Here is a 27,562-nt window from a genome sequence, read left to right as displayed (position 1 = left end):
TAGTGTTTGGGGTGTTTAAAGGTAGTGTTTGGGCTTCCCCTGTTTCCAGCTCACCAGCCACCACTGCTAAGTTGGCGCTAGCAGGAAAGCGGAGACGTATACAGTGATGCAATGACGTGGCTCTATGGTGGCTCTCTAGCCCGTGGAAAAGCAAACCGATTCTTAGAAGGTTAGCAAGTTGAAGCAACTCCGAACTGGCACTAGTACCAGCCCCGAACTAGCACATAGTTCGCGTTGGTGGAAAAGAGGCCTGTGTGTGTGTTTGTGTGTGAGCGTATGTGTCCATGGGCTTGTTAATGCATGTTAGCTGTAGCTCAGGCTGAGCATTATAATGGAGTGCTGGGCTTTGTAAAATGTTGTTGAATGCCCCGATTAAAAGTGGAGCATTTTAATTATCCAGTTGTTGCAGACATGGCACTGAGCACCACTCTGAGATTACCCTCGTCTTACACCTGTAATCAATCCATTACAGAACAGTGGCCTGACTGACTGCGTCAGTACCAGGGAGTGGTTGGAGAGCGTGTGTGTGTCTGTCTGTCTGTCTGTATCTGTATGTGGGGGGGGGGGGGGGGGGGGGTGTGTGTGAAGTGGGGGCCTTTCTCTGGACCAACAACATTCCATCAGCCCAGCACCAGTGCCAGTCCATTAAAAATGGAAAAATATCTGATAGAATGGAATGAATTCTGTGCAAAGACAGAGAGGGGGAGAGAGAGGGACTAATACCAGCAGAATGCAGATGGCTGAGGGCGGAGAGAAGGCCTCAGTTTGCAGTGTTGCTTGTGACGCCCACAGCTCAGCTGTGCAGGTGCACAGGAATTGACCTGTCAGGGGAGTGTACAAGATCACCCCGCCCCCATGGCTGCCCGCATTAGCAGAGTTTGTGAGATCCATGCCCTCTGCCCCCTGTGCCTTGTACTTGGCACAAACCGCACTGTGTGGTCACGTTTTGGTCAGGAGTGTGTACTGAGATGCTGCTCTGCAGTTGTCACATTGTCCTTCTGTGTTTTGAGGTGTTGTAGTATTGGTGAGCTGCGTTGAACACTATGGTGTTACTATGTTTTCTCTACCAGTGGGGTACATCTGCCAAAGCCATAGTGCCTCATCCTGTCATCTCCAGGGTTACCACTGGCCCAAGTACCTCTTCCTTCTCTTCTCTCTCACCTCCCTGTCTTCCCCCATTTCTCTTTCTCTCTTCCCTCCCATCCCTCTTGCTCCCCAGTCTCTCTCTCCCTCTCTCTTGGTCCCCTCCTCCATTTCTCTTTCTCTCTCTTTCCATCTCTCTATCTCGAATCGCTCTTTTCGTCCAACACTCTTGTTCCCCAATGTCCCCCATCCCTCTTTCTCCTTAATTTGTCTTCCTCCCTCTCCATCTCTCTCTTCTTCCCCTCCATTTCTCTCTCTCTTCCCTCATCTCTCTTTCTCCTTCTGTCTTTTCCTGTTACTGCCCCCTCTCTCTTTCTTCTCCTTTTTGTGTTTTTTTTTGTAATATTATTTTTGTTCCTAATGCAAAACACACAGAAGCACTGTATGTAGCTGTTTATCACAGTTCTGGGGGGTTGGAAACACTTTTTTATGAAACAGGGATTTTAAAGGTCTCTGTCTACTCCTCTCCCCCCTCCCCCAGAGGTCCCTCGGAACGACACGTGTCCCGAGCTCCCGGAGATCTCCAATGGCTGGAAGAGCACATCGCACCCCGAGCTCATCCATGGCACGGTGGTCACCTACCAGTGCTACCCCGGGTTCGAGGTGGTGGGCACTGAGATTCTCATGTGCCAATGGGATCTCACCTGGAGTGGGGACCTGCCCACCTGCGAGAGAGGTGAGACACACACTCACACATGCACAAACACACACCCACTCACGCACGCACACACACACACACACACACTCACACACACACACACACACACACACACACACACACACACACACACACACACGCCCCAGTTTCATGTCACCCCCCACCCCCCACCCCAGGGCCTTTAGCCCACCACCTGCTCTCCTGCAAGTAAAACTGTAATGGCAGTGCAGGTAATAGCTGTGGCTAGAGCACTCTCTCTGATCCTCTCTGAGGGCTGACTCAGCGATAATGTAGGCAGTTATACCTGTTGGATGGAGAGTTACAGCGGTGTGGAGGGGCAAAACTTACACCTCCTCAGATGTATATATTTGCAGGGTGCCACCTAGGGCCTGTCACTGGTATAGCATGCCCCTAGCCCAGCTAACTGTTGTAGTGTGGGGGATTGTGGGATTCTTGCAGTGGGTCACTGTGTGAAAGATTCATAGAGCAGTGCATTGTGGGAGAGATGGCTGAGTGATGTCTATTCTGCATATGGTTGATTCTACGATGGGATGTGATGATACCTTGCACACTTACAACTGAGGGGGGATTCTCCTCTTACGAGTCCAGCAGTGGTACAGTTGTGCTGCTGAACCTGTCACCTGTACAAACTCACACCTGCGTCTCCCACATTCACCACACCATCATTACTACGGTACAGCTACTGCAGTCCTGTTCCCACAAGCTCTGAGATCAGTCGTGCATTAAATGACTCCGGCTGTCCTCATGTTTGACCCCCTGCTACTGCACCCACCTGGCCTGCTACAGGATTGCATCACTTCTGTCACAGTATGAACAGTGGTGATAGTTACTGCTGCCACATGGCCACATTCAGGATTGCAGCTCTTCTTTCATAGTATGGGCAGTAGTGACCATTTCAGACTACAAGGGCATACTTGTGTCTTTTTCATTGCTGTGTTTTATAACTATGCTAAAGTAATTTATGTCAAAACAATACTCATGTTGTGTGTAATGAGCACTGAATGACATTTAAACTCAAATCCTTAACTGAAAACTGTAAATCACTGGGGCTAAGCTTATTACAGTGGTGAAAATGTGGCCTCTGTCTCCCCACAAACGATGCAAAATGGCACAGGCACCGTCCGGTGGTAAACCAAGGCACTGCAACTAGGATACTAATTTATCGCAGTGTGATGGAGCATGTCGCAGCTTCAGAAAGTTTAAAAAACAGACTGTTTTAAAGAAGTACTGCAGGCAATATAAATAACTACCAGTACTTTCCCGTATTAGTATAAATTCCTCTTCCTTATACCCACGGACTGCATTCCATAAATCCATACTAGTGTGCACTAAGTAATAACTATGCCTTTTCAAATGCAAAATCTGAGGCAAAACATATCATTACCAGCTGAAAAGGAGAAAGAGGAGTTTTCACCCCTCACTGACAGTGCAGTTACCAGTAATAACGATCATCAATCATAGGGACAGAGCTATTGCATAGAGAAACAGAACTGCATGGAAACAGATGTACAGTAATGTAGGACAGCCATGAGAGAGGACCAGCTGTGGATGTGTTGATAAGCACTGATTAATGAGCAGTGTTATGTGTGAATGTGTTCTGTTGAAAAGTATTGATTACACTGCCAATGTTACACGCGTGGGGATAGAGAAATATCGATTAATGAGCCAGAATTATGCATATGTTGGAAATCATTATCAATTAGTCAAAATTACTTTATGTTTTGAGAACCTTAGATTACTGAGCCCATTTCTGTATGCTGACTAGTATTGATTAATGAGTGAAAATGGTATGCATGTTTTGAGGTTAATGATTGTTGAGGCAGTGTGTCCTGTGTATGTTAGAAAGGTTGATATGACTGCGACAGTACATCCTGGTTGCATGTAATGTAGTGGTTAATGTGTGGTTCTCGGTGTGTGTTTCCTGGTGTGTGTGTGGGCAGTGATATTGTGCACTGACCCCGGGGTGGTGGAACACAGCCGCAGGGTGATGTCTGGACCTCGGCTCACGGTTGGCTCCACGGTGCAGTACATCTGTAACAAGGGCTATGCGCTGTCTGGCAACAGCCTGCTGACCTGCTACAACCGAGATGCCTCTGGACCCAGGTGGACGGAGAGACCACCCAAGTGTGTCCGTGAGTACTGTCCATCTCACGTACAGACACACACACACACACACACACACACACACACACACACACATATATATATATATGCTCACACACACCTGCATACACGCACACAGACACATACTCACATGTATGGTCACACACTCACACTCATACACATTACATTACATTACATGCATTTAGCAGATGCTCATATCCAGAGCGACTTCCATCACAATAGAACATAAGCATCCATTCAATTTAAAAGAGCAACAGTGTCAGACCAGGCTCACTACACTCCCACACCAGTGAGTGTGTTCAAGCCCTACCATAAGTTAACTTTGACAAAAGCCAAGTATATGACGATACAACAGTCCCGAGAACACAAATTATAATACATCGTAATACTACACATAAAATTAACATCAAATGCAAGAAGTAGCTGTGATAGGGGGTGGGGATAGAAGTGGAACCAAGATTCAGACTGAAGAGGTGGATCTTCAGTCTGTGCTGGAAGATTACCAGTGATTCCGCTGTCCTAACCCCTGTGGGGAGTTCATTCTACTCACATATGCACACACTCACATGAGCACACTCATATGTTCACTTACAGACTCAACCATGCATACACACACACACACACACACACGCACACATGCTCACACCCACACACAGAATTGCACACACAGACACACTGTATCACACTGCAAAGTAAGGTATTTGAGTCTGACACTATTTAGACTGCCTTTGGAGTGCTTAGACATAACAAAACACTGCCATCTGCTGGATAAGTGAGCAATGACACCCCATCTCAGACAATAGCCATGTGCCAGCTGTGGTGGAATAGAAATACACCACAACTAACACGAACACTCTAGGGAAAAAAAAAACTGGCGAAAGTCTGGTGAAAATCCAACACTGCCTACTACTGAAAGAACCTTATCCCAACAATCAAGCGTGGTGGTGGAAATTTCAGGATCTGGGGCTGTTTTTCCTCATCTGGACCTGGACAACTCCAAATCATTAAGGGAACCATGAATTCTGATGTATACCAGGAGGTTCTTGAACAGAACCTCATGCCATCAGTTAAGGAGCTAAAACTGGGCCGAACACGGACATTCCAAAAAGACAATGACCAAAGCATTCAAGCAAATCTACCAAAGAATGACTCAGGAGACAGGAGATTTGTGTTTTCTATCAGTCAAGTCAAAGTCCTGACCTAAATTCAATTGAAATGCTGTGGCAGGACCTGAAGCAGGCAGTTCATGCCAAACACCCTTCAAATCTCACTCAATTGCTGTAAGGAGGAGTAGGCAAAAATCCCTCAAAGCAGAGAGTAATTAGTAGGGATGTTCATGAAGTTCGAAGTTTTTGAAGTTATTTCTGCTAATGGAGGTGCCACAAGCTATTAACTGAAGGGGTTCACATATTCTTTTGTGCATATGCACACATTAAATCTGAGTTTTTGTTACATTTACCACTTTTGTTAAATAAACAATGAAAGTCTGTGTGTGTGTGTGTGTGTGTGTGTGTGTGTGTGTGTGTATATATACAGACATGGACAAATTTGTTGGTACCCCTCCACGAAAAAAGAAGAACCCACAATTTTCTCTGAAATAACTTGAAACTGACAAAAGTAATTGACATAAGTCATTGTTTATTCCTTGTTTAATAAAAATCAGACTTTTTTGATTCAACAGATTTTTAAATAATAAAACAAATGAAAATGACGTGGACAAAAATGATGGGACCCTTAACCTAATATTTTGTTGCACAACCTTTGGAGGCAATCACTGCAAACAAGCGATTTCTGTTGCTCTCAGTGAGACTTCTGCACCTGTCAACAGTTAGTTTGGCCCACTCTTCCTGAGCAAACTGCTCCAGCTGTCTCAGGTTTGAAGGGTGCCTTCTCCAGACTGCATGTTTCAACTATTTCCATAGATGTTTGATAGGATTCATATCAGCGCTCATAGAAGGCCACTTCAGAATAGTCCAATGTTTTGTTCTTAGCCATTCTTGGGTACTTTTAGCTGCTTGTTTTGGGTCATTATCCTGTTGGAGGACCCATGACCTGTGACTGAGACAGAGCTTTCTGACGCTGGGCAGTACGTTTCGCTCCAGAATGCCTCGATAGTCTTGAGATTTCATTGTGCCCTGCACAGACTCAAGGCACCCCGTGCCAGACACAGCAAAGCAGCCCCAAAACATAACCGAGCCTCCTCCATGTTTCACAGTAGGTATGGTGTTCTTTTCTTTGAAAGCTTCATTTTCTCGTCTGTGAACATAGAGCTGATGTGACTTGCCAAAAAGCTCCAGTTTTGTCTCATCTGTCCAAAGGACATGGCGTGATCAGACACTGATGTACCTTGACCTTGGAGTTCAGCTTGTATCTCTTTGGAAGTTTTTCTTCGCTCTTTGTGTAGGGGATGTTAGTCTTCCTCACACGGAGTGCCAATTATGTAGGGGACATGCTTATCCCCACAGAAGCACCAGCCATTTGTCGAGGATAGTTAACATTCCTCAGCGAACATAATATTTAATAAAATGAGGTCTTTTAAGCCTATTAGAGCCCAGTTCAGACGAAACAACGTTTTAATTAATAAGACAAGTTTATCAACACAATGTAGACAAACACTGATGAAACTAAACAAAATAAACTTGAATATCTAAACAAACAACATAAAATGCACTAATGAATCAGTCGTGAGAAGGTTACTGTGAGACAGGACAAGACGAAAAGGGGAAATGTGATGATAAGGATTTGTGTGTTTCGGAGTTGTTATCAGCAGCTAAGTCAAACTACAGGAGATCACAAAGTGATTGACATGCGCTGGCAAAACATAATTAGATGTGTTTCTAAACATGCAAGTTTCTTGACAAGTTTAGCTAAACTGTTTGTAAATCAGTCTAACCAGTCTTGTAATGGTTGTAACGGGGAAAATTATCATTGTACGAGTTGCGGATATGTCTAATCACATCTCGTACAAGATCAAATCAGCTACGCAACTAATGATGCCAGTATTAAAAAATAATACTCATCGAGCTATTGAGGAAGGCCAGTGCATCAGACTTGAGGGGATGGAAGCTCATTTGTGGCAGGCTTAATGGGAGGCTGCACTCCATTTTCCACCAGAGGCTTCTGGGTTTTTCGCCGAAGACTGAGACATGTGCCGGGGAGATCCGTTGCCCGACCATCATTGGGGAGCTCACGCAGCATCCATGTTCGTCTCTGGAGCTCCGCTTATTCTGGCTTTCCTTGCCAGACACACATTGTCGATGTGGGAATGTCGAAGAGATCCGGTCGTCTTCGCGCCCATAGCTGTCTTCACTGACAGCCTCCAACTTTGTGTTGGGTCTTCATTTTAGTATATCTTTGTAGAATAAGCAATAATTTATCTCTTTTCACACTTTCTTTGCTTTACTCTACAATTGCTTTTAATTTCATCACTTTTTAGGAGGAATGAAGCATTGTTTCAATAAGCAAGTTATGTCATGTAAAATAAAGAAGAAATATATAAAGAAGATTCTGCACTATTTCTAGGTCAGCAATCAAATTTAAGCAAATTTGGGGCATTGACCAACTTAACTCCTTTGTACAAAAGGTCAGATTTCCTTGAGTTGTATCCTTTCCATTGAAGCATGCATTCAGATGACACTCAAGTGGATTTGATCTACTCATCAGAGGCTCGTTCAAGTAACTCAACTTGCAGCCAGTGTTCACCTGTTATAAATACGGCTGTGCCTCAAGTTTCCAGCAGATCATTGCTTACTAAGTAGCATTGTGATAGTGGGAAAAATGGCATCAGAACTAAGTGAAAGTGTCAGAAGTCAAATTGTTATTCTAAGCAAAGAGGGGCTTTCTCAGAGTCAAATAATGGTTAGACTAAAGGTTTCTAAGGGGGCAGTGCGTGGAACTCTGAAAGGCTTTGCAGAAACTGGATCAGTTGTATCCAAAGCATGATCAGGCAGGCCAAAAGTGACCACATCATCAGAAGATCAATACATCAAGCTTAGTTCCCTGAGAGGTAGAAAAGCAACTTCATCACAGATACAGAATTTGCTAAATAAAGAATGCAAGACTCCAATCAGCAAAAATACTGTCAAAAGAAAGCTGTCTTGTAGTGGTCTCAGAGGACAAGTAGCAGTTTCTAAACCACTTCTCAGGAGGGGGGACAAGACCAAACGCTTGGGGTGGGCTAGGAAATACCAGCATTTCACAGTGGATGACTGGAAAAAATCCTATTTACTGATGATTTATGGTAGTAACAGAAGGGTGTATGTAAGGAGACGAACAGGAGAGAGAATGATACCGCAGTGTACCAAACCAACAGTGAAACATGGTGGTGGGAATATTCAAGTCTGGGGGTGTTTTGCCTACTCTGAAGATGGACACTTGCACCGAATTGACTACACCCTGACCAAGGAGAAGTACCACTCCATTCTTCAGAGACATGCTATACCCTCTGGTTTGCATCTTTGTGGAGAAGGATTCATACTGCAGCAGGATAATGACCCCAAACACACCTCAGACCTTTGTAAGAATTACTTGAAGACCAAAGAAGACCAAGGAGTCCTGACTGTCATGGGCTTTCCTCCACAGTCACCTGACCTCAACCCCAGTGAACATTTATGGGGGCACTTGAAGACTGAGAAAGCCAAGCATTCTGTGACATCACCAGAAGCTCTTTGGAACATTGTCAAATCATGCTGGATAACATGGGTCATCATGTTTCGCGCAAACTTGTGGAGTCCATGCCAGCTCGAGTGCATGCTGTCATTAAAGCAAAAGGGGGACATACCAAATACTAAGATATTCTGAAATTCATGTACATTTTTCAAAGATTCAACTTTTGACTCAAATTGTTAAGCTGGTATTATCATTTGTAATGAATAAATTAGTATTACATTTGAACAAATGCAAAATAGAGTATTTTGACTAGTGGGACCCCACTGTATATATATGGAGATGGATGGCATAGTACTGCAACACGTGTCTTTCGGTTTAATTAAAGGCATTCATTTTTAAGGTTTTCTACAGTATTGTTGTTTGTACAGTCATGTGCTGCTTAACGTCCATTTGGACAACATCCATTCGCACATGCGTCCGTAGTCCCATAAGGTTATAATAAAGTTTAAAAACCTGTTCGCAGAACGGGACATCGTAACCGCACGCAACACATGTATCTCGTGTCTCATGGAAATAAAGCGATTTCACTGCCAGGCGTATAATGGTATAGTACTTAGTATAGGCCTACCATATACTGTACATAGCATGGTGTTCACACAATGTCCAAATCACATAACGTCCTATTTCACAGAATGTATCGTGGACGTTAAGCGACGCATGGCTGTATTGTTATTTGTTAATAAAAAACATTTTCCAAAAGCTTTGGTGTGTTTTATGCATGTTTGTACTCCCGAGGGGTTTGGTTGAACAAGGTCCTACATATGCAGTTCTTGTGACATAATAACAGCTTGTGACAATTTTTCTTATCATGGATAAATTATAGACCTACATAAATTCTCATAATAGGCTCCGAAACAGAGACAACGCCTGACAAAGCGCTGTGAAACAGAAGCGCAGAAGCGCAGAAACAGCATACTTGCTTGTTGTTTGTGTGTGTGGGATGTGTGTGTGGTTTCCTGCAAGGGAAGGAGCAGGAATACAGAGTTAGGCCGCTAATGTCTCTTAACTGTGTTAATGGTTATGGCAGTTACAACAGTTACACATAACAGACAAACACTATCCTAATTAACATGCACACACACACACCCTTCTCCCTCTGCAGACAACTGTAATACAACCAGTTGAATGCAGGCATAGTACTTACTCAGGCACAGATGCACAGAACAACAACACAATACTCAGTCCCCAAGGGTTTGGTCTCCCCAGTTCCTCACCCCACAGGTATTGGTGTGGCACTGAGGCAGGGGAGGTCACCACTACTTTTGAGGTTCTCGTTGGTGGCCAAAGGATACGGACAGGTCAGAGGGCACATGGTGACCTTGGGGCCGTCCTTGGGGGTGCGCCTGTGCTTTGGGTTACCTGAGGGGGTCCTGCTGATAAGGGGAGCAGCAGGACTGGTTTGGGCAGACTTCAACTGGGTTGTAAACAAAGTGCCTGTGAGAGGTGGGGGTGGTGCACAAACAAAGACAAAGACATGTGGCCCTTTTCTACACATCCTATACACTCATCGCCGTCACTACTTATGGAGCCACGGTATTTGAAAATGGTCTCACGCCCCCCTGGAAGCAGAGAGAAACATGGCATCACTGCAGCTAGCATCCTCCCAGGGTGTCAAACTTACCTAGGGGTTGGTCGAAACCATTACACCCTCTGTTCGAGTCCCAAAGTAGGAACTAGGTGATTGCCAACTACTTTTCATTTCCCATCGCCGTCTCTGCTGACGGAGCTGCAATATTTAAAAATGGTCTCACGCCCCTCGGAAGCAGAAAGAAGCATGGCATCGCTTCAGCTATCATCCTTCCAGGGTGACAAACTTAGCTAGGGTCAGTCGAAACAATTAGACCCTCCGAATCGAGTCCCAAAGCACGAGCTCGGCGATCGCTGGCTACTTTCCCATCAACGTTCACTGCTGCGAGTGAGAAAGATGTCAGGCGCCCGAGCTGAGATGGTATATATTTCCACATTTTAACAGTGCAATTAAAAAGTATAAATATAGTACAAGAATGTGCTGACAAAATGTATTTTGCAGTTCGCCTTTATTCATAGCCTACATTTAGCAAAAAAAAAAAGAATATCCAAATTCCAAAATTGAAAACCGAATACCTACCCAACGAAAGAATATCCGAATAGCTGAATATTCGGGTCCAGCCCTAACAGTACTAACAGCCTACAGTACTTTTTTTTCCCCAAAAGGGTGCGCTGAGCATTGCAAGGTGCAAAGACACAGTGGACATGTTTGATTTCAAGTCGGCAGCAGAGGACTTTGCCACAATGAAAAAAGGAGAAAATAAAACGTCACCTGGTAGCCTATAGGCTACATTTGATGCCATGTAGGCATAGCCTTTTTTTTTAAACAGGCTACAGAAGTTACAGGTTACAGATGTTTCGTAATAGCCTACATGTTTGTGTTCTTTATTTGGAATGTCTTACAAATTGGGTTAAAGAAGTTATATATCTATTTTAATATTTTATACAAAAATAATGACCATCCATCCCTGTAGGGTTCACAAAATTTCAAGCAGTACTGTATCTGTAACTGTCAGTGTCAGTCCTTCAGTCCTATGTCTTCCTTTCAGTCTTCTGTATGTCCCCACATACCTTTATATGTTACAAACTATATTCCTTATACACCTGGCTTACATTGGGGTGGAGTGAACATTGAGGGCACTGGAAGGGTGGGTAGGAAGCAGTACGAAAGGCACTGAGGGGAGTGAAGAAGGGAAGAATGAAGGGGGGAAGGAGAGCTGCAGGAGGGGGGTGGCTCACCGTGGGACAGAAAGGAAACAATTATAATCTCTGTCTTTGAAAAATGTCTGTACTACTAAGTTGTTCATTATAGCATGAGAACAAAGATGGCCTCCACTAAGGTGGCATGGTGGTGGCCCAAAATAGATTACAGAAAAGCAGCATGACTCATGCAAAACTTTTTAAGGACATAATTCACAGAATGAGACACTGTAATTGGTTGCTAAGATGTATGTCTATTTCACTAAACAGGCAGAGATTGAAAAGATGATGAGCCATCTAGAGAGGGAAGTGGGCATCAGAGAATTGTCTCTTTGACTACTGACGGGAAGATGCAGAAACAGCTCTGTTAAAGGGTCAAAGGGACCTCTCTTCTCCAAAAACAAACTTCCATATCAGTTGATTCAGAAGTCTTTGGAAAGATATTGATATGAATAATGGATCCCTTACTGCTGGGGAATTTGGACATAGCAAACTCCGCTGGTCATAAATTGTAATCTAATCGGTGGGAATGTTGATGTATTGGTTTAATACTGGCCGCAGATAAAGACAGCCCTGGCTTCAGTGTGCTTTATGGGATGAGAGTTTGCCCTATTGTTTAAGGAGGAAATTGATATGCCAGCTCATTATCAAGGCCAGCTCATTATGCCTGTCAGTATCTGTGGTAAACGAGGGCCAGGAAAGCCAGGCGGGGTGATGGACGGAGGTGGTGAGATAACGCTCTGCTCTTTGTTTTCTGAGGATCTTATCAGGGCAGACGCACCGACATCCATCACTGCCGCTCAGGAGACTCAGAGCAGGAGGAAGAGGCATATCCCACAATGCCTCTGTGTGCAGTTACTCTTGTTCTACCTCAGTACCTGAGGCGTCTTGGACAGGGGATTGGGGGGCATGGTTCATTGCCAGGCGGTAACACCCCATAATGCTCAGAGAACCACAGGGACAGCAAGTGCCTGGTTTTTAAAGGTTTATCATGGACAGATTTGGGGCGCACAGCCTTCTGGCATCAGGGGAGATTAAAAGACATAAATAGTGGAGGTGTGTAAAATGCCCAAAAGAGTCACCTGATTTATTTATCTATTTATTTTTTATTGATTCAGTATGAAAATAGCAAGACCAAGAAAAACTCACTAACAAGATACGACAGCTGGAAAAAAAAACACTGGGACCCAGCAGAAGTTCATACTTGAAAGATTTTCATGTTGTTGTGTCATGGGACTGGTAATGAGTGTGCACACTCATACGGCACGCCATCCTGGATCCATGCAGACAGATATTCAAGACAGGGACACAATGACTCACTGCACTGCAGTACCCATTCCTCCCCCAATGTTCCCATTCACACAGACATCAATCCAAGATATTTCACAGTTAGAAACCTTATGAATATTTCTGTATATCAATGTATTTGTACACATTCATGTGCTTCTTTCCTGTTGGTCTATCCCCAGCAATATATTGCTCCACAAAAATCAACTGTTAAAGCAATAAAGTACATTTTCCATTACAATATCCCTGGATACGAGATGTACTTTCCAGAATACATAGTGACAGTGTCAGAAATAAATAACAATTGTAATAATATTCATAATATTTTTCAGTACCCTTAGAAGAGCCTATGCACTATTTTACAATCCCAAACAATATGGTAAGAGGTCTGTTCCCTAACTTTGCGTCTGCAGTAATTTTCTGCCATTCATTGCTCTGTGGAATCTGGAGATTGTCCAGTGGACACCAGTTCCTGGCTACCTAGATATTGCCAGCTATATTCTCAAGTGAGGCACTGCTGTCTACCTTTGAGAAAGTCACTTTACCTGAATACCTCTAGTGAATATCTAGCTTTATACATGGCCTTGTAAGACATGTACGTCACCCTAGACAAGCAGACTAGTCATAATAAAACATTTAGAAACAGGGCTGTTTGCAGTAACTGATGCAAAGGCTCCTTCATGTAGGACTGTAGCTCACAGGAGAATGGGGTCCAAAAACATACACCTGCATTGCATGATTAATTAAAAGTGACACAGCAGAGAGCCCCTGTGTTGCAAAGTAGTAGTAATATGTTAGACCTCTTTATTATTCACTCAGAATCTCACAATTCAGAGAACAGGACAAGGTTTGAGTCCTTGCTCTGAGCAAGCCAAAGCATCTGTATCAATACAGTCTTTCATAGCCAGGGTGCCAGGGTGAGGAGGGAGCTCCTACCCGAGGGCTGTCACAGCTCTGTCACTGGAGAGCCTGTTAGCCTACGTGCAGGGGGTATCCTGTGGACTTCAACCTTATTGACTTTATTATTTAGTGGAGAAATTTGTTTCTTAATTTAGTTTTTGGTTTTTGGACAAAATAAATCCCAGACTGTTTCACTGCAGCCCACTGGTAAACATGCATGTGAGTAGGTTAAGCCAGGGAATGCTGGGAACACACACACACACACACACACACACACACACACACACACACACACAGGCACACACACTCGTTACTTTATTGTTTTTTGCACTGTGTGCGAGAATGTGAAAGGACAGTTCCATGAAATAGACGGGAGTAACGTTTCTGTCTGTCTGGCTGTCTTGTATTATACCTCACTTGTGTTGTATTGTACCTGACTTGTAAGTCGCTTTGGATAAAAGCGTCTGCCAAATGAATAAATGTAAATGTAAATGCCTGTCTGTCCCCCAGCTGAGGCGTATGAGGCCTGCAGAAACCCCGGGGCCTCCCCCTTCAGCATTCAGAGCGCTGAGAAGCGTGTCTACCAGGCGGGGGAGACCCTGCACTTCTCCTGCCTCACTGGCTACGAGCTGCGGGGGGAGCCCAGCATCCGCTGTGTTCCTGGACACCCCTCACGGTGGAGTGGCGCACCCCCTACCTGCAAAGGTAGGAACTACAACACCTGTGTGCTCTCGAGAGATGCACATGCACATTTGGGCTACCTCTTTATTTAATTATTTCAAAGGGGTTTATGTCATAGCCTGTCACAGTGCCTTTAAAATGTCATAAATAATTTAGATTTTGAAATTGGATTTAGATTTTCTTTATTGTCTTATTTTGTTTCATTTTTTCACCAGTGTAATAGATATCTTATCGTAATAGATAGCTTCTTGTATAGTGTGTGTGTTTGGTGAAGCATGACATTTCTTCTGTACTTCTGTTGCAGCCCTCTCCTCAGTGGAGTATGTGAATGAGCGGCGCCTGGATGGTAAACACGCTGATCTGCATTTAAACGCAAATTTGCAAAAACACACAGCCGATGCCACACAGTGATCTGCATTTAAACATGAACATGCTAACACAGGGAGCAGAGCCGAACAGTGATTTGCATTTAAACACTAATGTACTAATACACAGAGCACAGTGATCAGTATTTCAATGCTAACATGCAAACACACAGGGTGGAGCCATACAGTGATTGGCATTCAAATGCTAACATGTCAACACACAGAATGGAGTTCTTATTACTGAAATCCCACTGGATGAAGGAGAGGGATGGTTGGTAATAATTGGAGACCTAAGCTGCTCTATCTTGTGGTTAGAGCTGTCACTGACTAACTGATTTCAACCAATTGTATTGTTTTATTGTGGAAAGCACATTGTGTTCATTGGAGTATATCTAGCACTGTGTCAAGCCTGGCCCTGAAAACTTTAAGGTCTCTGCTTCCACTATGAGTTCTGTTCCATACATTAAAACTCCTTTATCAATAATATTTACCTCTGCTGTGAAGGGCATTTGAAACAGTACATATTACTGTTAGGTGGATTAGCAGAGCAGGGTCAAGGGATTTTGAGTGCAGGTAATGAATTCAGTTGCGTTTGTCTGGCACATAAGCAGCACTGTGATCTTGACTGTTTTTCCCACAGTCTCTAGTTCGGACTTCAGCATGGACGGGACCAGCGTGGCAATGGCCGTCTTCATCCCCGTCGCCCTCGTCCTGGTCCTCATTGCTGGGGTTTACCTGTACTTCTCCAGGTACGCTGCAGGCACAGCGTGGCAACCTGAGGAGCTTTTCTTTTATCCCACTTAATTGAGCCAGCCAAGCTTTTTTGGGTCTCTGGGAGGGCAGGCGCTAATCTCAGTGCCACCGCCCCGCCCATGGGCCAAAGGGGCCAATTTCATTTCTGTGTGCTGCTCCACTCCACAGAGCCCCCGGCAAATCCATACGAGCAACAGTGTCCACCTCCCTGCCATATGACCACATTGCCACCGAGTCCGCCTTCGACAACCCCATCTACGAGACCACAGTAAGTACAGGCAAGACAACCTCCCATCCCCATTGTCTCCACCCTATACCGTTCCCAGTTCCAGAGACCAACTCTTCACCAGTACAGTCTGCATGCTCACTTCCCTCTTTTACTGGTGGTCCCTGAGAGAGTGTCTCCCAGCCCTGTCACCCCACCTCAAAATGCCCACACTCTGGAGGAGAAAAAACAGATTCACATATTTGTAATTTCAGGCAATGGAATTTAAACTGATAAGCATCTTTCCAGTCAATGGGTAATGCTCTTGCTTTGAGTGCATGCTGAGCTCTACAGCTGATATTGCCTGGGAGCCCCAATTTTTTTAACAAATGCTTCATTGTGTGGGGTTGGGGGGATAGGGGTGTGCATGTTGGCAGGGGTTGCTCGTCTCACTACTCTCAAGCACCTTGCCACAACAACAACCTGTGAGCTGCCTAGTCAACGTCAGGCAATTCATGCCTATGCTCCAATGAGTTCCCACTACACTGTAGCACACTGTGGGTCTTGTGAAAAACAGCCATTGGCTGCATGAGGGTGTGTCAGAAGATTGCATTTGTCTCACTTCAGCACTCCTGTGAGAGTGCAGGTTGTCGTGGTGAGATGAGCCAAATGTATTATCAGCAATTCCAAAACATAAATGGAAAAAGTGAAAAGAAAAACTGACAACCATGTCGTGATAGTATCAGATTCTTTGACTCGTACTTTGACTGGTGGCTTGATGCAGAGGGTGCAGCTGAAGAGGTCAAGCCAAGGCTAGGTGGAGTGTGTTTGCTCATGCACAGAGCTGTGACATTAAACAGACATCAGTCACTGTGTCCCTGAAGCAAGGAAAGCACATCGATTTGAACTTTCTTAGACTATTTATAGGAACTGATTCAACTTCTGAAAGGCTCCACTGCCGCTAAAATATATATATCTGTTCAGCTGTGGCTCCTGCCTCTTACTGTTTTACGAATATCATTCACCACAGCTCACATCATCATGCACCAGTGTTACCTGTGCAGTCTGTTTGCCTGCACAATATTGTTACCTGTGCTGCCTGTTCCCTTCTTCACTGTCTTTACCCGGGCACCTGTGCAATCTGCTTAACTGTGCTCCTGTGAATTGTGTATGCTTCATTTTACCCCCACTGCCTGTTCCCATATGCAGTATGTTTACCTGTGCATGCCAGTGATGTGCTAGTTCGTGCTTGCAATTTGCTCTTTTTTCCTCTTTGTTTTTGTCTTTTGATGTGTTTGATAGGAAAGAGTGAATGGTCAGAAAAGCAGAATTGTATGTGAAAATAAAAGGCAGCAGTCCTGGCTGGCCCTCGGTGTTGTTGGGTGAGGGAGAGAGACTGGAGGTTGCCTGGTATGCCTGTCACACACAAAATCCCACTGCTCTTAATCTCTGCTTAAACCTACTTGTGGAAAAAGAGCTTGTGACAGTTTGTGTGTGTGTATGTACATATACATATATATATATATATATATATATATATATATATATATAAATGAAGAAATCCCATGGATCAAACGCTCTGTTCCAAAGTTAAGACAAATTCCAGGGTTGTGTTAAAAGAAAGATTGTCCTTGGTGACTGCACAGGAAGTAGAGCATTCAGTGTGCTGGTGCTATTTAGCATGGGGAACGCCTGGTATCCTTTTAAAATCCCAAGCTAAACTGCTTGTGCTTGTGCCCACCATGAGCATCGTTCAGGTGCTGCCATAAGCGTATGCATCTGGAGCCAGGCAACACACTCAAGCCGCCATCTGCACCACCATATTGCAGGCTGTCCTCAATCTAATTAGGTGAGCAGTGACACTGAGACATGGGGGACAGTGAGGCTAAGAGAGGGCAGACATGTTTTACCCCTTTGTCAGAGGAGTTGGTGTGTCCTGTCCCTCCAGTGATTGTGGCATGTCATCCTTCATATATTCCGCAAACAGTCCTTGAAAACCAATATTTCTGGTGGCACATATGCACACACGGTTCTCCCTCAGCATAGTGTTGAAGTGATACAATTGAAATCGAATGCTAATGTTGGCCTGTGAAAGGGTCCTGTGATGGATGTATCAGTTAAATCAGCTTCTTTCTGTGACTTCTGTGACCTGGTTGCAGGCTGGCCCTGCTTATCAGCCTGGACCTGACAACTCTGACCTCACAACTGTGCTCTAAAGTGAGATAATGTATGCACATAGCCTGAGCAATTAAAAGCAGTTGATGATTGTCTCACCCAGTCAGAATACAGGATTTCTTTCTCATTACAAAGTGGGTAACAAGCCAAGCTTCTCCCTCCTTTAGTTAAGCACACAATTGTCACAGCTGATACATAAGTCTAGTTGAACGAGGCCAGTCACTGGTAAGAGAGAGGGAGGGTTCCATTCTGCCTCAAGCTCGGCCTCAAATCTGAATGCACACAATGGCCAGTGGCAGATTTCGCCTTACTTTATCCTCTTCCATTGTGACTCCCTCTGTTCCCATAATCCTTGGTTCATGTTCTAACTACTAATAACGGTATCTGTCTGTTTCTCTGCTCCTGTTCCCTGTCCCCTGGAAGAACAATGAGGTGAGGCCCGCTGCTGCTCCAGCATGTCTGCACTGGGCACTGTCCACCACAGTACAGCCTGTACTGGTGCTGTCTGTTTGTCTCTCTGTCCATCCACCACACTACAACCTCTAGCAGTGCTGCCTGTCTGTCTGCCCACCACACTACAGCCTCTACCACTGCTGTCTGTCTGTCCACCAGACTACAGCCTCTACCAGTGCTCTCTGCCTGTGCATCCATCTGCCCCTCTGTGACATCATTACATCAGCCACTACCAGGGTGCATCCTCGTTATGTACTCTGTCCTCACAGGGCAGGTTGTCCAATGGATGCCTGATGGCACACTTGGCACAGACCCTAATCGCTCAGCAACATGTGTGAGACCCATACCCGACAGTATCCGTGAGTCTCAGAGACAGGTCGCTCATGTGGGCCGGGGGCCAGCCACAAGTGTTATTATCGCCTGCTCTCAGGTGCAAATAAAACCGCTTTACACTGTTAGAGTGAGGGGCTGGCCACCCACTTTCCTCTTCTTGCAGCTCCTATTTACATCTTGTGCTGTAACTCAGAGAGCGAGAAGGGGTGCAGGAGCTCACCCAAAATTAATTCAATGTGTCATAGCTTACTGTAACATCCAGTTAGCCACTGTAAAGACATCTCTTTCTTTCTCTGTGTGCACATTTCCCTTAGTGAGCGCATGTATTTGGCCTTTTGCAGGAAACGAGAGAGTACGAGGTTTCCATTTAGAGAGACTGCGCACCTCAGCTTGGGAGAACGCCAGCCTTTTTTTCGCCTCGTGGGAACTTTGTCCGCACTCCTTCTCTCACCCCTCCCCTCCCTCTGCTCCCCCTCTTTGTTGTCATCCTCTTCCTCCTCCTCCTCCCTCTCCCGATGGCTGTAAATATTCTTGTCTCCGGGGACTCCTGTAAGCGTTGCACAGGGAGGGGGGTGGACAGCGGTATTTTTGTAGCTACGGTAGTGATGGCGTTGCAGCAGTGTTTGTACAGTCGTACCCCGTGATGCAGCCAAGCCCAGCAGCGTACAGCCCAATCACACCGGAGAACCCAAACGTCAAGCCTCCTGTCTCTTTATGTTGGCCCCACTACTGTGTTAATATTACAGGGTATGTTTTATTTGTTTAATCGTCCTTGATATAAGTATTGTACAGATTTGGAACTATGCTCGCAAACTGGCGATAAAAGACCCAAGAGCTGGAACTGGATCTTAAGAGCTGGAACTTGGAATGGAGTTATGGGCGGAGTGGTCCAGTTCAGTGGCCCACTCCAGGTTTTGGACCTCCTTCCACCTCAGGTCTATATTGTTTAATTGGAGTCATCAGGAACTAGAATTCCCAGGTGTTATCAGCTGCTGCCTGTCACTAAAGCCTACAAATATTTCCCCTGTCCACAAACGAACCTGACCTGACTGTGAATAAATCCAGGTTCCAGTTCTGTCACTGATCACAGCCTGGCTAAATTTGTGCTGTGGCAAATGTGTCAACTGTGGGCCTAGCATGAATCAAAATGATGTAAACACTGGAAAAATTCATAAACCCCCAAACTGCACTCACCAGACATGGGGTGGGGGGGGGGGGGGGTCTATATTTGACTGTGAGTGTTCCCTGTCTTCCCCCAGGAATCATGGAAGGTTGACATTTGCTCCCCATGTTGCTGAATCTGACCGTAGGGACCCCCCCATGTCCCAGGGGGCTATAGCCTACCACATGGGGTTTCTGCCATAATATGCTGTGCATAAACAAGCACAAGGGCAAGGAGGGAGATGTCCTTCATTGGATGTTACTGCCCCAGGAGGTGAAAGCAGCGTGCTGAACAACTGCTCCTCTCTCCTCCACTCCGCAGTCCACCTCTCCACATTCTCTGCCCTCTTTATCGATCTGTTGCTCATGTCTCAACTATGACCAAGCCCCCATTAGCCCCCCCTCCAAATAAAGCCGGTCAGTGAGTGTGAAAAGTCCCACTGCTTGTAAAGTTTTTACGTTGTGTGTGCGTGTGACTGGACTGGCTCTCTGCGCTTTGTAAACGGCCGCCCTTTGGTGCCACAGCAAACCTTTATGACTTTGAAGCAGTACCTCTGTCCAGTTCCAGACATCATGGCCAGTGACAGAAAAACCACTTTGGTTAAATTCAACTGTCAGTTTGGTAAAGCTTATAGTCTGGGCAAAGGATTCATCTTTATTTCCATGACCAGTATTTTTCTTGCTTTTCTCATAAACTTCAGAGGTGATGAAGTATTGTTTAGGAGTTTTACCAAGGTGCATTAGAAATCTCAAAGAGCTTTTAAGCTGATTAACAGTATGGGTGTGGGGGAGGCTTTACATAACAAAGCCAACACTGTTGTAAATTTAAGGCTTGAGTATTTTTAGTTACCAAGGGGTTTCCATAGACTTAAAGGTATTCTTTTAGGCAAAGTCACCCTGAGCATTCAAAGGCAATAAGCATTCAAGATTCCCACATTTCTGAGGACCAGACACCTGAGGTGCCGTTGTAATACAAATGATGTTAGGTTGAAATGTTGAAAATGTTAGGTCTCATGTGCTCTGGCCAGTGACGTGGGTCCTAGTGAGAATCAGCCTGGGCTTTCAGAGCGCCAACCACTGGCTGGCTCTGTCCACACCATCCAAGCTGTTCAGTACGTGGGCTTGGAGTTCCATTCAGGGAAGTGGTTCTTTTGACCATGCCTCAGACCCAGGCCTCTCCAAAGCCCCTGACCAGAACAGGTGGCATTTCGCTAATGAACTTGAACTCAGACACACTTGAAAAGGGAAGCTTCTCCTCAAGCGCAGCGCATAGCATTTTTGTGAGCTTCCCGCGGCAATTCACTCAGGCACCTTCCTATGTGGTGTGAGGGAGGAAGCCGCCTTCCTGTCACCTCCTGCCAACTGCCTCGTCTTTCAGGCTGTGTGCTGCGTGGGAGAGTAGGCTGAATGGGGACCTCAGTGACCAGACTACCAAGCACCCTGAGGGAGTGGGCTGTGTGCCACGCTTTCCAGCGTCCGCTTGGGTTTCAGCCTCCGGGCCAAACCGATGGCTGTCCCCTCAACACAGCGATATAGAGAGGAACTCTCCCCCTCTGAGGTGCAGGAAACATAATATTTTTTTAGAATGCGGATTAGAATGCTGGAAACGAAATTATAATCACACACACGCATGCTCACACACACACACACACACACACACACAAGGACTTGCATCCTCTGGTGACCTTAGCTGAACTATACCGAATACATTTCCAGACAGCAGCTCGTCTGTCTGACATAACACCATTCAAATTGGGCTTCTGGGACTTCTTTGTTCCAGGCCAGAGACAAATTAAACTGGAAGGAAGCTCTGCTGATGCTCTGAAGAGACATATATATCTTCTTGTGTGTCCCTTTAAAAGCAAGGACATGAGGAAGAAAGGTGAAAATGTATTTAGTTAATTTCGCATCAGAGCATGAAAAAGGCAATTTCTGCTAGTTTTTCACTACTGTTAAATAAAGTCCAATAACTTTTGAATGACAAATTCACTGCACAGACATGGTTGATAGCAAGATGTGACCTATATATGTATACCATAAAGACTCAACTTCTGTAAAATATGTGAATGTCATTCTGGATTCAAGATTTGGGATTTACAGATAATACACATGGAAAGGGTTAAAAAAAAATCTTGTACCAATTTTTAACATTTTCCATCATCATCCAGGGTATAAATTATGACATGCAGTGTGTCCTCAACATGTGCTTTACATGTATAGGCTGGTGTCCTTTTGGTGTCCCAAAACCTCTCCAAATGGGCAAATTTTGGATGATTTGTTATACATTAACATTTTGTGCTCTTATTCAGAACAATGTACAAGATGAGTCCATATAGCATTATATCTACATTGTTGACAGCCTGGAGATGCTCGAGAGACTTCAGAAGCCAAACACAAAAGGAATCCTGCAAAATAACACAAAATGTAGCACAAACAAGGAAACCATCATCCACACACATATCACAAACAATAGCACATGTAAGATTTATTGTCCCAAAATGGCAGATATTGAACAAATATGAGCAAAGTAAACAAATTCTAACATTTTGAGTGAGTGTGTTTTTGCTGTTTTATGCCACTGTGCATTCAAGCATCCAAACAACCTCCTCCGGACTCCAGCAAATGTAACTTCTACAAAAATAGTGAAAAAAACACACTGGCACACAGAAATAGTTGTAGGTAAGGGAAAAGAAACACTGGAACAGAACCATTTACTGGAACAAACTCTCTTTGATGCCCAGCATTATAGCCCAAAATGCTGAATGTGCCAATCATGGAAACAATTCCTGTCCAGAATTACACAAAGAGACATGTTGCATTTCACACGCTTCCAGTTGGTTTTACTGTGCCTCATTGAGGACATGTAGGGCACGCAGTCCTTCTTGCTGTGAATTAGGGGAGAGGTCTACTTTGGAGACGTCATTGATAGACGCCACCAAATGCATTTCTGGTGTAGAGGGACAAGCAGCAGGTTCCCTTGGCTTTGGGCCCCTGGTGAGAAACTGGAAAAAGGAAACTGATGTGACTTTGGATGGTTGTGACTGGCCTCCCTCCACCTCTTCTCTGTCACAGCTGTGGGTATGGGTGCAGTGACTCTCGTCTTGTGCTTAACAGCAACAGATGAAGTAGAGGACTGGGAAGACATTCAAACCTTCCCCAGCAGCCTGGTCTGTTCAGGTGAGAGAGGCCCAGATTGGGAGTTGTCCCTGAGGAAAGCAAAAAAAAAAAAAGGGTCAGGGAGTAATTTTCAATTTTTTTTAACCCCCCCCCCCCCCCCCCCCCCCCCTGGAAAATCCACTTGACTATTCGTACAGCGCTCTGTGACAATCTGTATAGATAAAATGTGCTGTAACAAATAAAATGGATTTGATATAAATACTGCATTGGTAACAAAGTAATCGACATAAAATTACAAAAATTACAAAAATACGAACAAAAGTTCGTATTCAACGCGTTTACGAACAGCGTTGTGGAGTTTTTGGCTCATAGCCGTAATTTCTTCAATAATTTGTAATTTAAAAAACAGTTCGCTTTACTCTCACCAGGCCCCTTCGCTAACACTAAAGCCAATATTTGTGCCCCCTAGCTGTATATGCAATAAACAAACAGAGTAGTAAAGATAATAAACGTATTAGTCCACGAAAGGATCAGATCCTTTGTCGAGTATCGCCCTCTGCGTCTGAGCCATTTATTTCCACTTCTTCGCTGACTTTCGCACCGTTGAAAAACTGCGTTTACAAAGCCATCCTTTCTGAAGTAAACGCCGTGTTTCAAAATAAACGGGTGTTTCAAAAGGTATGTCTTCTTTACCAAAACCTCAATTCTCCCTGTGCGTAATAACAATTCGCTGTAAATTGACAATTTCGGCGATCCTCAGTGTCCCTAAGGCTAGCAATGACAGATCTGCATCAATGAGAGTACGTTGGGCACTCCTATATCTGAGAAATCAGATAGATATGTACACAAACTTCTCAACTGCCTAAAAATCATTGGACTCGGCGGAAGTTGATGTAAACAAGTAGGCTACGTTTTAAAGATGATCAAACTGAGATATTTGAACGCGATTTTCTGTTAGCCGGCATTTGATGGTTTAATTACAGACAGAAATGTATGAGAACATACAAAAAATTACGTTGATGAACAGGCCCACGGTCTAATAAGGGGGAATGAAGCTGTATTGACTTGTGTTTTATTGCCTTGCTCAGCAACGGAGATAGCTGCGACGATAACAATGTAGTCTTTGGCTGCAGGACAGACTTCTGAAGGCCTTGCTGGCAACGTGTCGTCGGTTTTGTTGCATGTGCAGGATAGAAAGTCGTAGTCGCCGGCGGTTGCTACAAAAGGGAACGCTATGGGTAAGCAATGGTGCCTGACACATGAAGGCTAACGCCTGGTTGGCTATTTTCTTAATAACTGCCTCACTTCCGTTCAGCTAGCATAAGGATTTGACAGCCCAATTATTCCCCTTTTTCACTTAAGACATGTCACATGCCAATCTGAAAAAGAAAGTGTTGAACAGTATCAGGAATAATTCCAGCATCGGTATCACTAATAAAAAAAGGGTGGCCCAGGGTGGTTTTCCTTGGTTTACATTTTACATATCATCACTTCTACAGCTCGATGTTCACTGGACCAGTCTGGGTCAATTACTTTGCTCGAGGGTGCAAAAGAAGTACTCCGCTTGGAAGCCAAACTAAAACCCTCTGGTTAAACGCCTACTTCGCTCACACCTATAAGCCCACACCACAGACAGTATCCTGACAGGACATTTTAAATTTTACAGGTTTCACGCAAACAGTGTGTGCATATCTGATTTATTCTTTACATATAGTCTACTTTGTTCAATTGTTTGAGTTGATCCATAATATAATAAAAATGTTGATACAATAAAGGCCAGGAATTATTTATTTCATGTGTTTGGTGTTAAGATTGTTCTGGCTTACAAATTCATTTTTAATGGAACCACATTTCAGGGCAAGTGAGGTTAGTAATTCCATTAAAAATACACACAAAAGTCAGACATATGAACTGCTATACTAAGGACAGTTACCACTTTAGTGAGGGTGCACATTTTATGAAACAAATATTCAATCTGTGAATTTTAAAGTCGGCAAATAGACACCAAAACTAATTGTAAAGAGACTGCTCAATTGTCAGATTTTGTTGGAAAAAAAGAACGATTTGGAAACCTTTCTATTGATCTGTTTAAAATGCAAAATGTGTGCCACGCAGCAGAGCTCAATCAATGCTGAAATCACAACACTTTATCTATTTACCCTGTAATCATGCAACAGCGTTGATCTGAAATGTGATGATAATGGTTATTCTGTAGCCTAATCTATTTTTGATTCATTGTACAATGTAATAACTCAGAATCATCACATAAAAGAAATCTCTTAAATAAATCTTATTATTCAAAAGTCGAAAAGGTACTGTGTCTTACTGTTTTTTTTTTTTTCATTTAAAAATCCGGGTAGCTGCATGATATGCATTTTAATGTAGCGTAGGTAGGATGCATAAAAGCTGCAGGTTTGCTCAGCAAAACAATTTATACCAACAAAAGCAAACTTAATATACTGAATAATATGGGTAGGGATTGTTATTACAGTATGTAGTCTAGCCACAGTTAAGGAATACTGAAATCAAAATCAAAATAAAAAAATTACAACCATCATACATTGTTCATTGCAGTGATCACCACAACCGGATGTTAAAATCGGTTTGACTTACAATCCGATACATAGTTTTAACCACTGTGTACCCAACTAGACTTTCTTCTCTTCAAATGACTGGTTAGTTGACTACAAACATTGTTCTCTCTAGCTATCTTGAAGAATCACAGTTCGGATTACCTGCTGAAACCGCTGAGTTATAGTTTATTGCAAAACTTCCATCATTCTTCGGCAGAGAAACGTCAGCCCAAAACAGGTGGATTTTCCCTCTCACAGCGTTGTGTGGTGACACCATAAAATGTTAAAAGCCCAATTGCCTTACACCCAAGCGGCCCACACCACAGACAGTATCCTGGCGGCACATTTAAAAATGCTCAGGTCACTCTCACTCAAACAGTGTGTGTATATATATATATATATATATATATATATATATATATATATATATATATATATATATATATATATACATATATATATAGTCTGTTTTGTTCAATTGTTTGAGTTGATCCATAATACAATAAAAGCCAACAAATATTTATGCGTTTGGCGTTAAGACTGCTCTCAAAGGCAATTTTCCTTCTCGCGGGATGAATGTATGGTGAATGTGTGGCACTACGTAATTCGAGGAGTAGCAGCTCACCACACTTGGAAGAATGCGCTGTGTATGGCAACCGCCTTGAATGGCAACCGCAAGGTACGCTGTTCTCTATTGGGCGTCAGTAGTTAAAATGTGGCGATTTGTCCGAAGAGAAAAATCTATCTTCATACAATAGCCTACACACACTATCGTAAAATATACACACATCACAAGAAAACTCCAGTAACACCAAACCTGAGAAAGAAAAACACGATTGTGCTGCATTAAACTTCGGCGATCTAAATACAAAATACCAACAAGTTAAATGCGTCTTAAGGAGTTCTGTGTCACAGCAGACTTCTTCATGCGCGTGCAAGCCATAAGGTAGCCTACACCGCACAGAGGCCTTTGAGCCGCAAAGGTATCCCCGTTTCAACTGGTCGACAAAGGGAGGTCTGTCGTTTCCATATGTTGTCATTCAGATGGTTGAAACCTGGGTGAAAGTGTCCAGCCCTGCTCCAGATCTTCAGTCAAAGTCAACTTTATTGTCAATTCTCCAAAATGCACAGGACATATGGAGGATTGAAATTGCGTTTCTCTCAATACAACAGTTCGACATAACACAGTGACACTGAGAGACAATCAGTCACAGACAAAATCAGTCACAACTGGAGGGACATGCAGTGCCAGTTCCCATCCAATTAGTGACCCCAATTAACATGCCAACTGGAATATGGCAACTCAAAGCAGTGGACACCACTGTCCCCGGATAGCCCATTTTATCACAGTTTAAGACAAACAGGACAGGCTAAACGAGCCAATCCCCTGGGACATTTTTGTGATGACAGCGATCCACAACTTTAACGCCAAATATCCCCTAGTACACTGCGGAATAGGCTACTATTAGATGTGGAAATGAATCAGCATGTAGTAGGCTAGGTACAGAAGATAAAATGAATGCCATAAGTGGGTTTCAGGAAATGTACAGCTTGGCTACAATATCTAACTGAAAACGAACAAAGATTCCTTCTACACATTCATTGCACACACCAATGACCCTTGAGTAGCCTATCAATTGAAACTGGGGTCCTGGTTTATTAAGTCCATTCTTGTGAGGCCATTAACAGTAATATTGAGATAGATAGGGGACAGCGGGGTATGTTGTCACACTTTTCATTCTTTCTTACATAGACTGGGCACGATACATCACAATGGTATAAATGTCATACCAAATGAAAGATAGAAGTCTTGGGTACATATTTTGTATCCATTACATCTTCATATCTTATTTCAGTACAAAGTTGTAGACAGTTAAATACAGTGTGCACATTTGTGACAACTTGCCCCATCAGCGGGTAAGTTGTCACACTATGTTGGGTAAGTTGTTGATTGGATTATCAACTAATAAAAACACAGCTACTTATTGTGAATATTGATTTTTCTTATTTCAAATTCAAAACCAAATTCAATATCATTAAAGAACTCAAAACAACAAACAATAACTGGTAAATAACAACAAACAACATCTGTATCTGACTAATCAGACTCATCTTCGGAGTTACAGTTCTGGCACACATAAATTGCCTGGCCTCCATACAGACAAGGCAGAAGCACTCCTCTTCATCTGATGATGACTGGTCTAGGATCTATCCATTT

The 27,562-nt window shown here is 43.9% G+C and overlaps 1 protein-coding gene across 1 annotated transcript in view; it reads left to right on the top strand.

The window, feature by feature from the left end:
• LOC118782798 (seizure protein 6 homolog) overlaps positions 1–19,095 on the top strand; it is a 202,396-nt gene extending 183,301 nt beyond the window's left edge. The window contains exons 11-18 of the mRNA XM_036536360.1: positions 1,625–1,819; positions 3,763–3,954; positions 14,039–14,233; positions 14,514–14,555; positions 15,215–15,323; positions 15,496–15,595; positions 18,131–18,139; positions 18,835–19,095. Of these exons, the coding sequence (XP_036392253.1) occupies positions 1,625–1,819; positions 3,763–3,954; positions 14,039–14,233; positions 14,514–14,555; positions 15,215–15,323; positions 15,496–15,595; positions 18,131–18,139; positions 18,835–18,864 (872 nt within the window). The 3' untranslated portion in view covers positions 18,865–19,095. The remainder of the gene's footprint in view (positions 1–1,624; positions 1,820–3,762; positions 3,955–14,038; positions 14,234–14,513; positions 14,556–15,214; positions 15,324–15,495; positions 15,596–18,130; positions 18,140–18,834) is intronic.
• The last annotated feature ends 8,467 nt before the right edge of the window (positions 19,096–27,562 follow it).

The sequence above is a fragment of the Megalops cyprinoides genome, chromosome 9 (assembly GCF_013368585.1).
Source record: "Megalops cyprinoides isolate fMegCyp1 chromosome 9, fMegCyp1.pri, whole genome shotgun sequence".
Taxonomy (NCBI): Eukaryota; Metazoa; Chordata; class Actinopteri; order Elopiformes; family Megalopidae; genus Megalops; species Megalops cyprinoides.
This window is presented reverse-complemented; position numbering and strand designations above follow the sequence as displayed.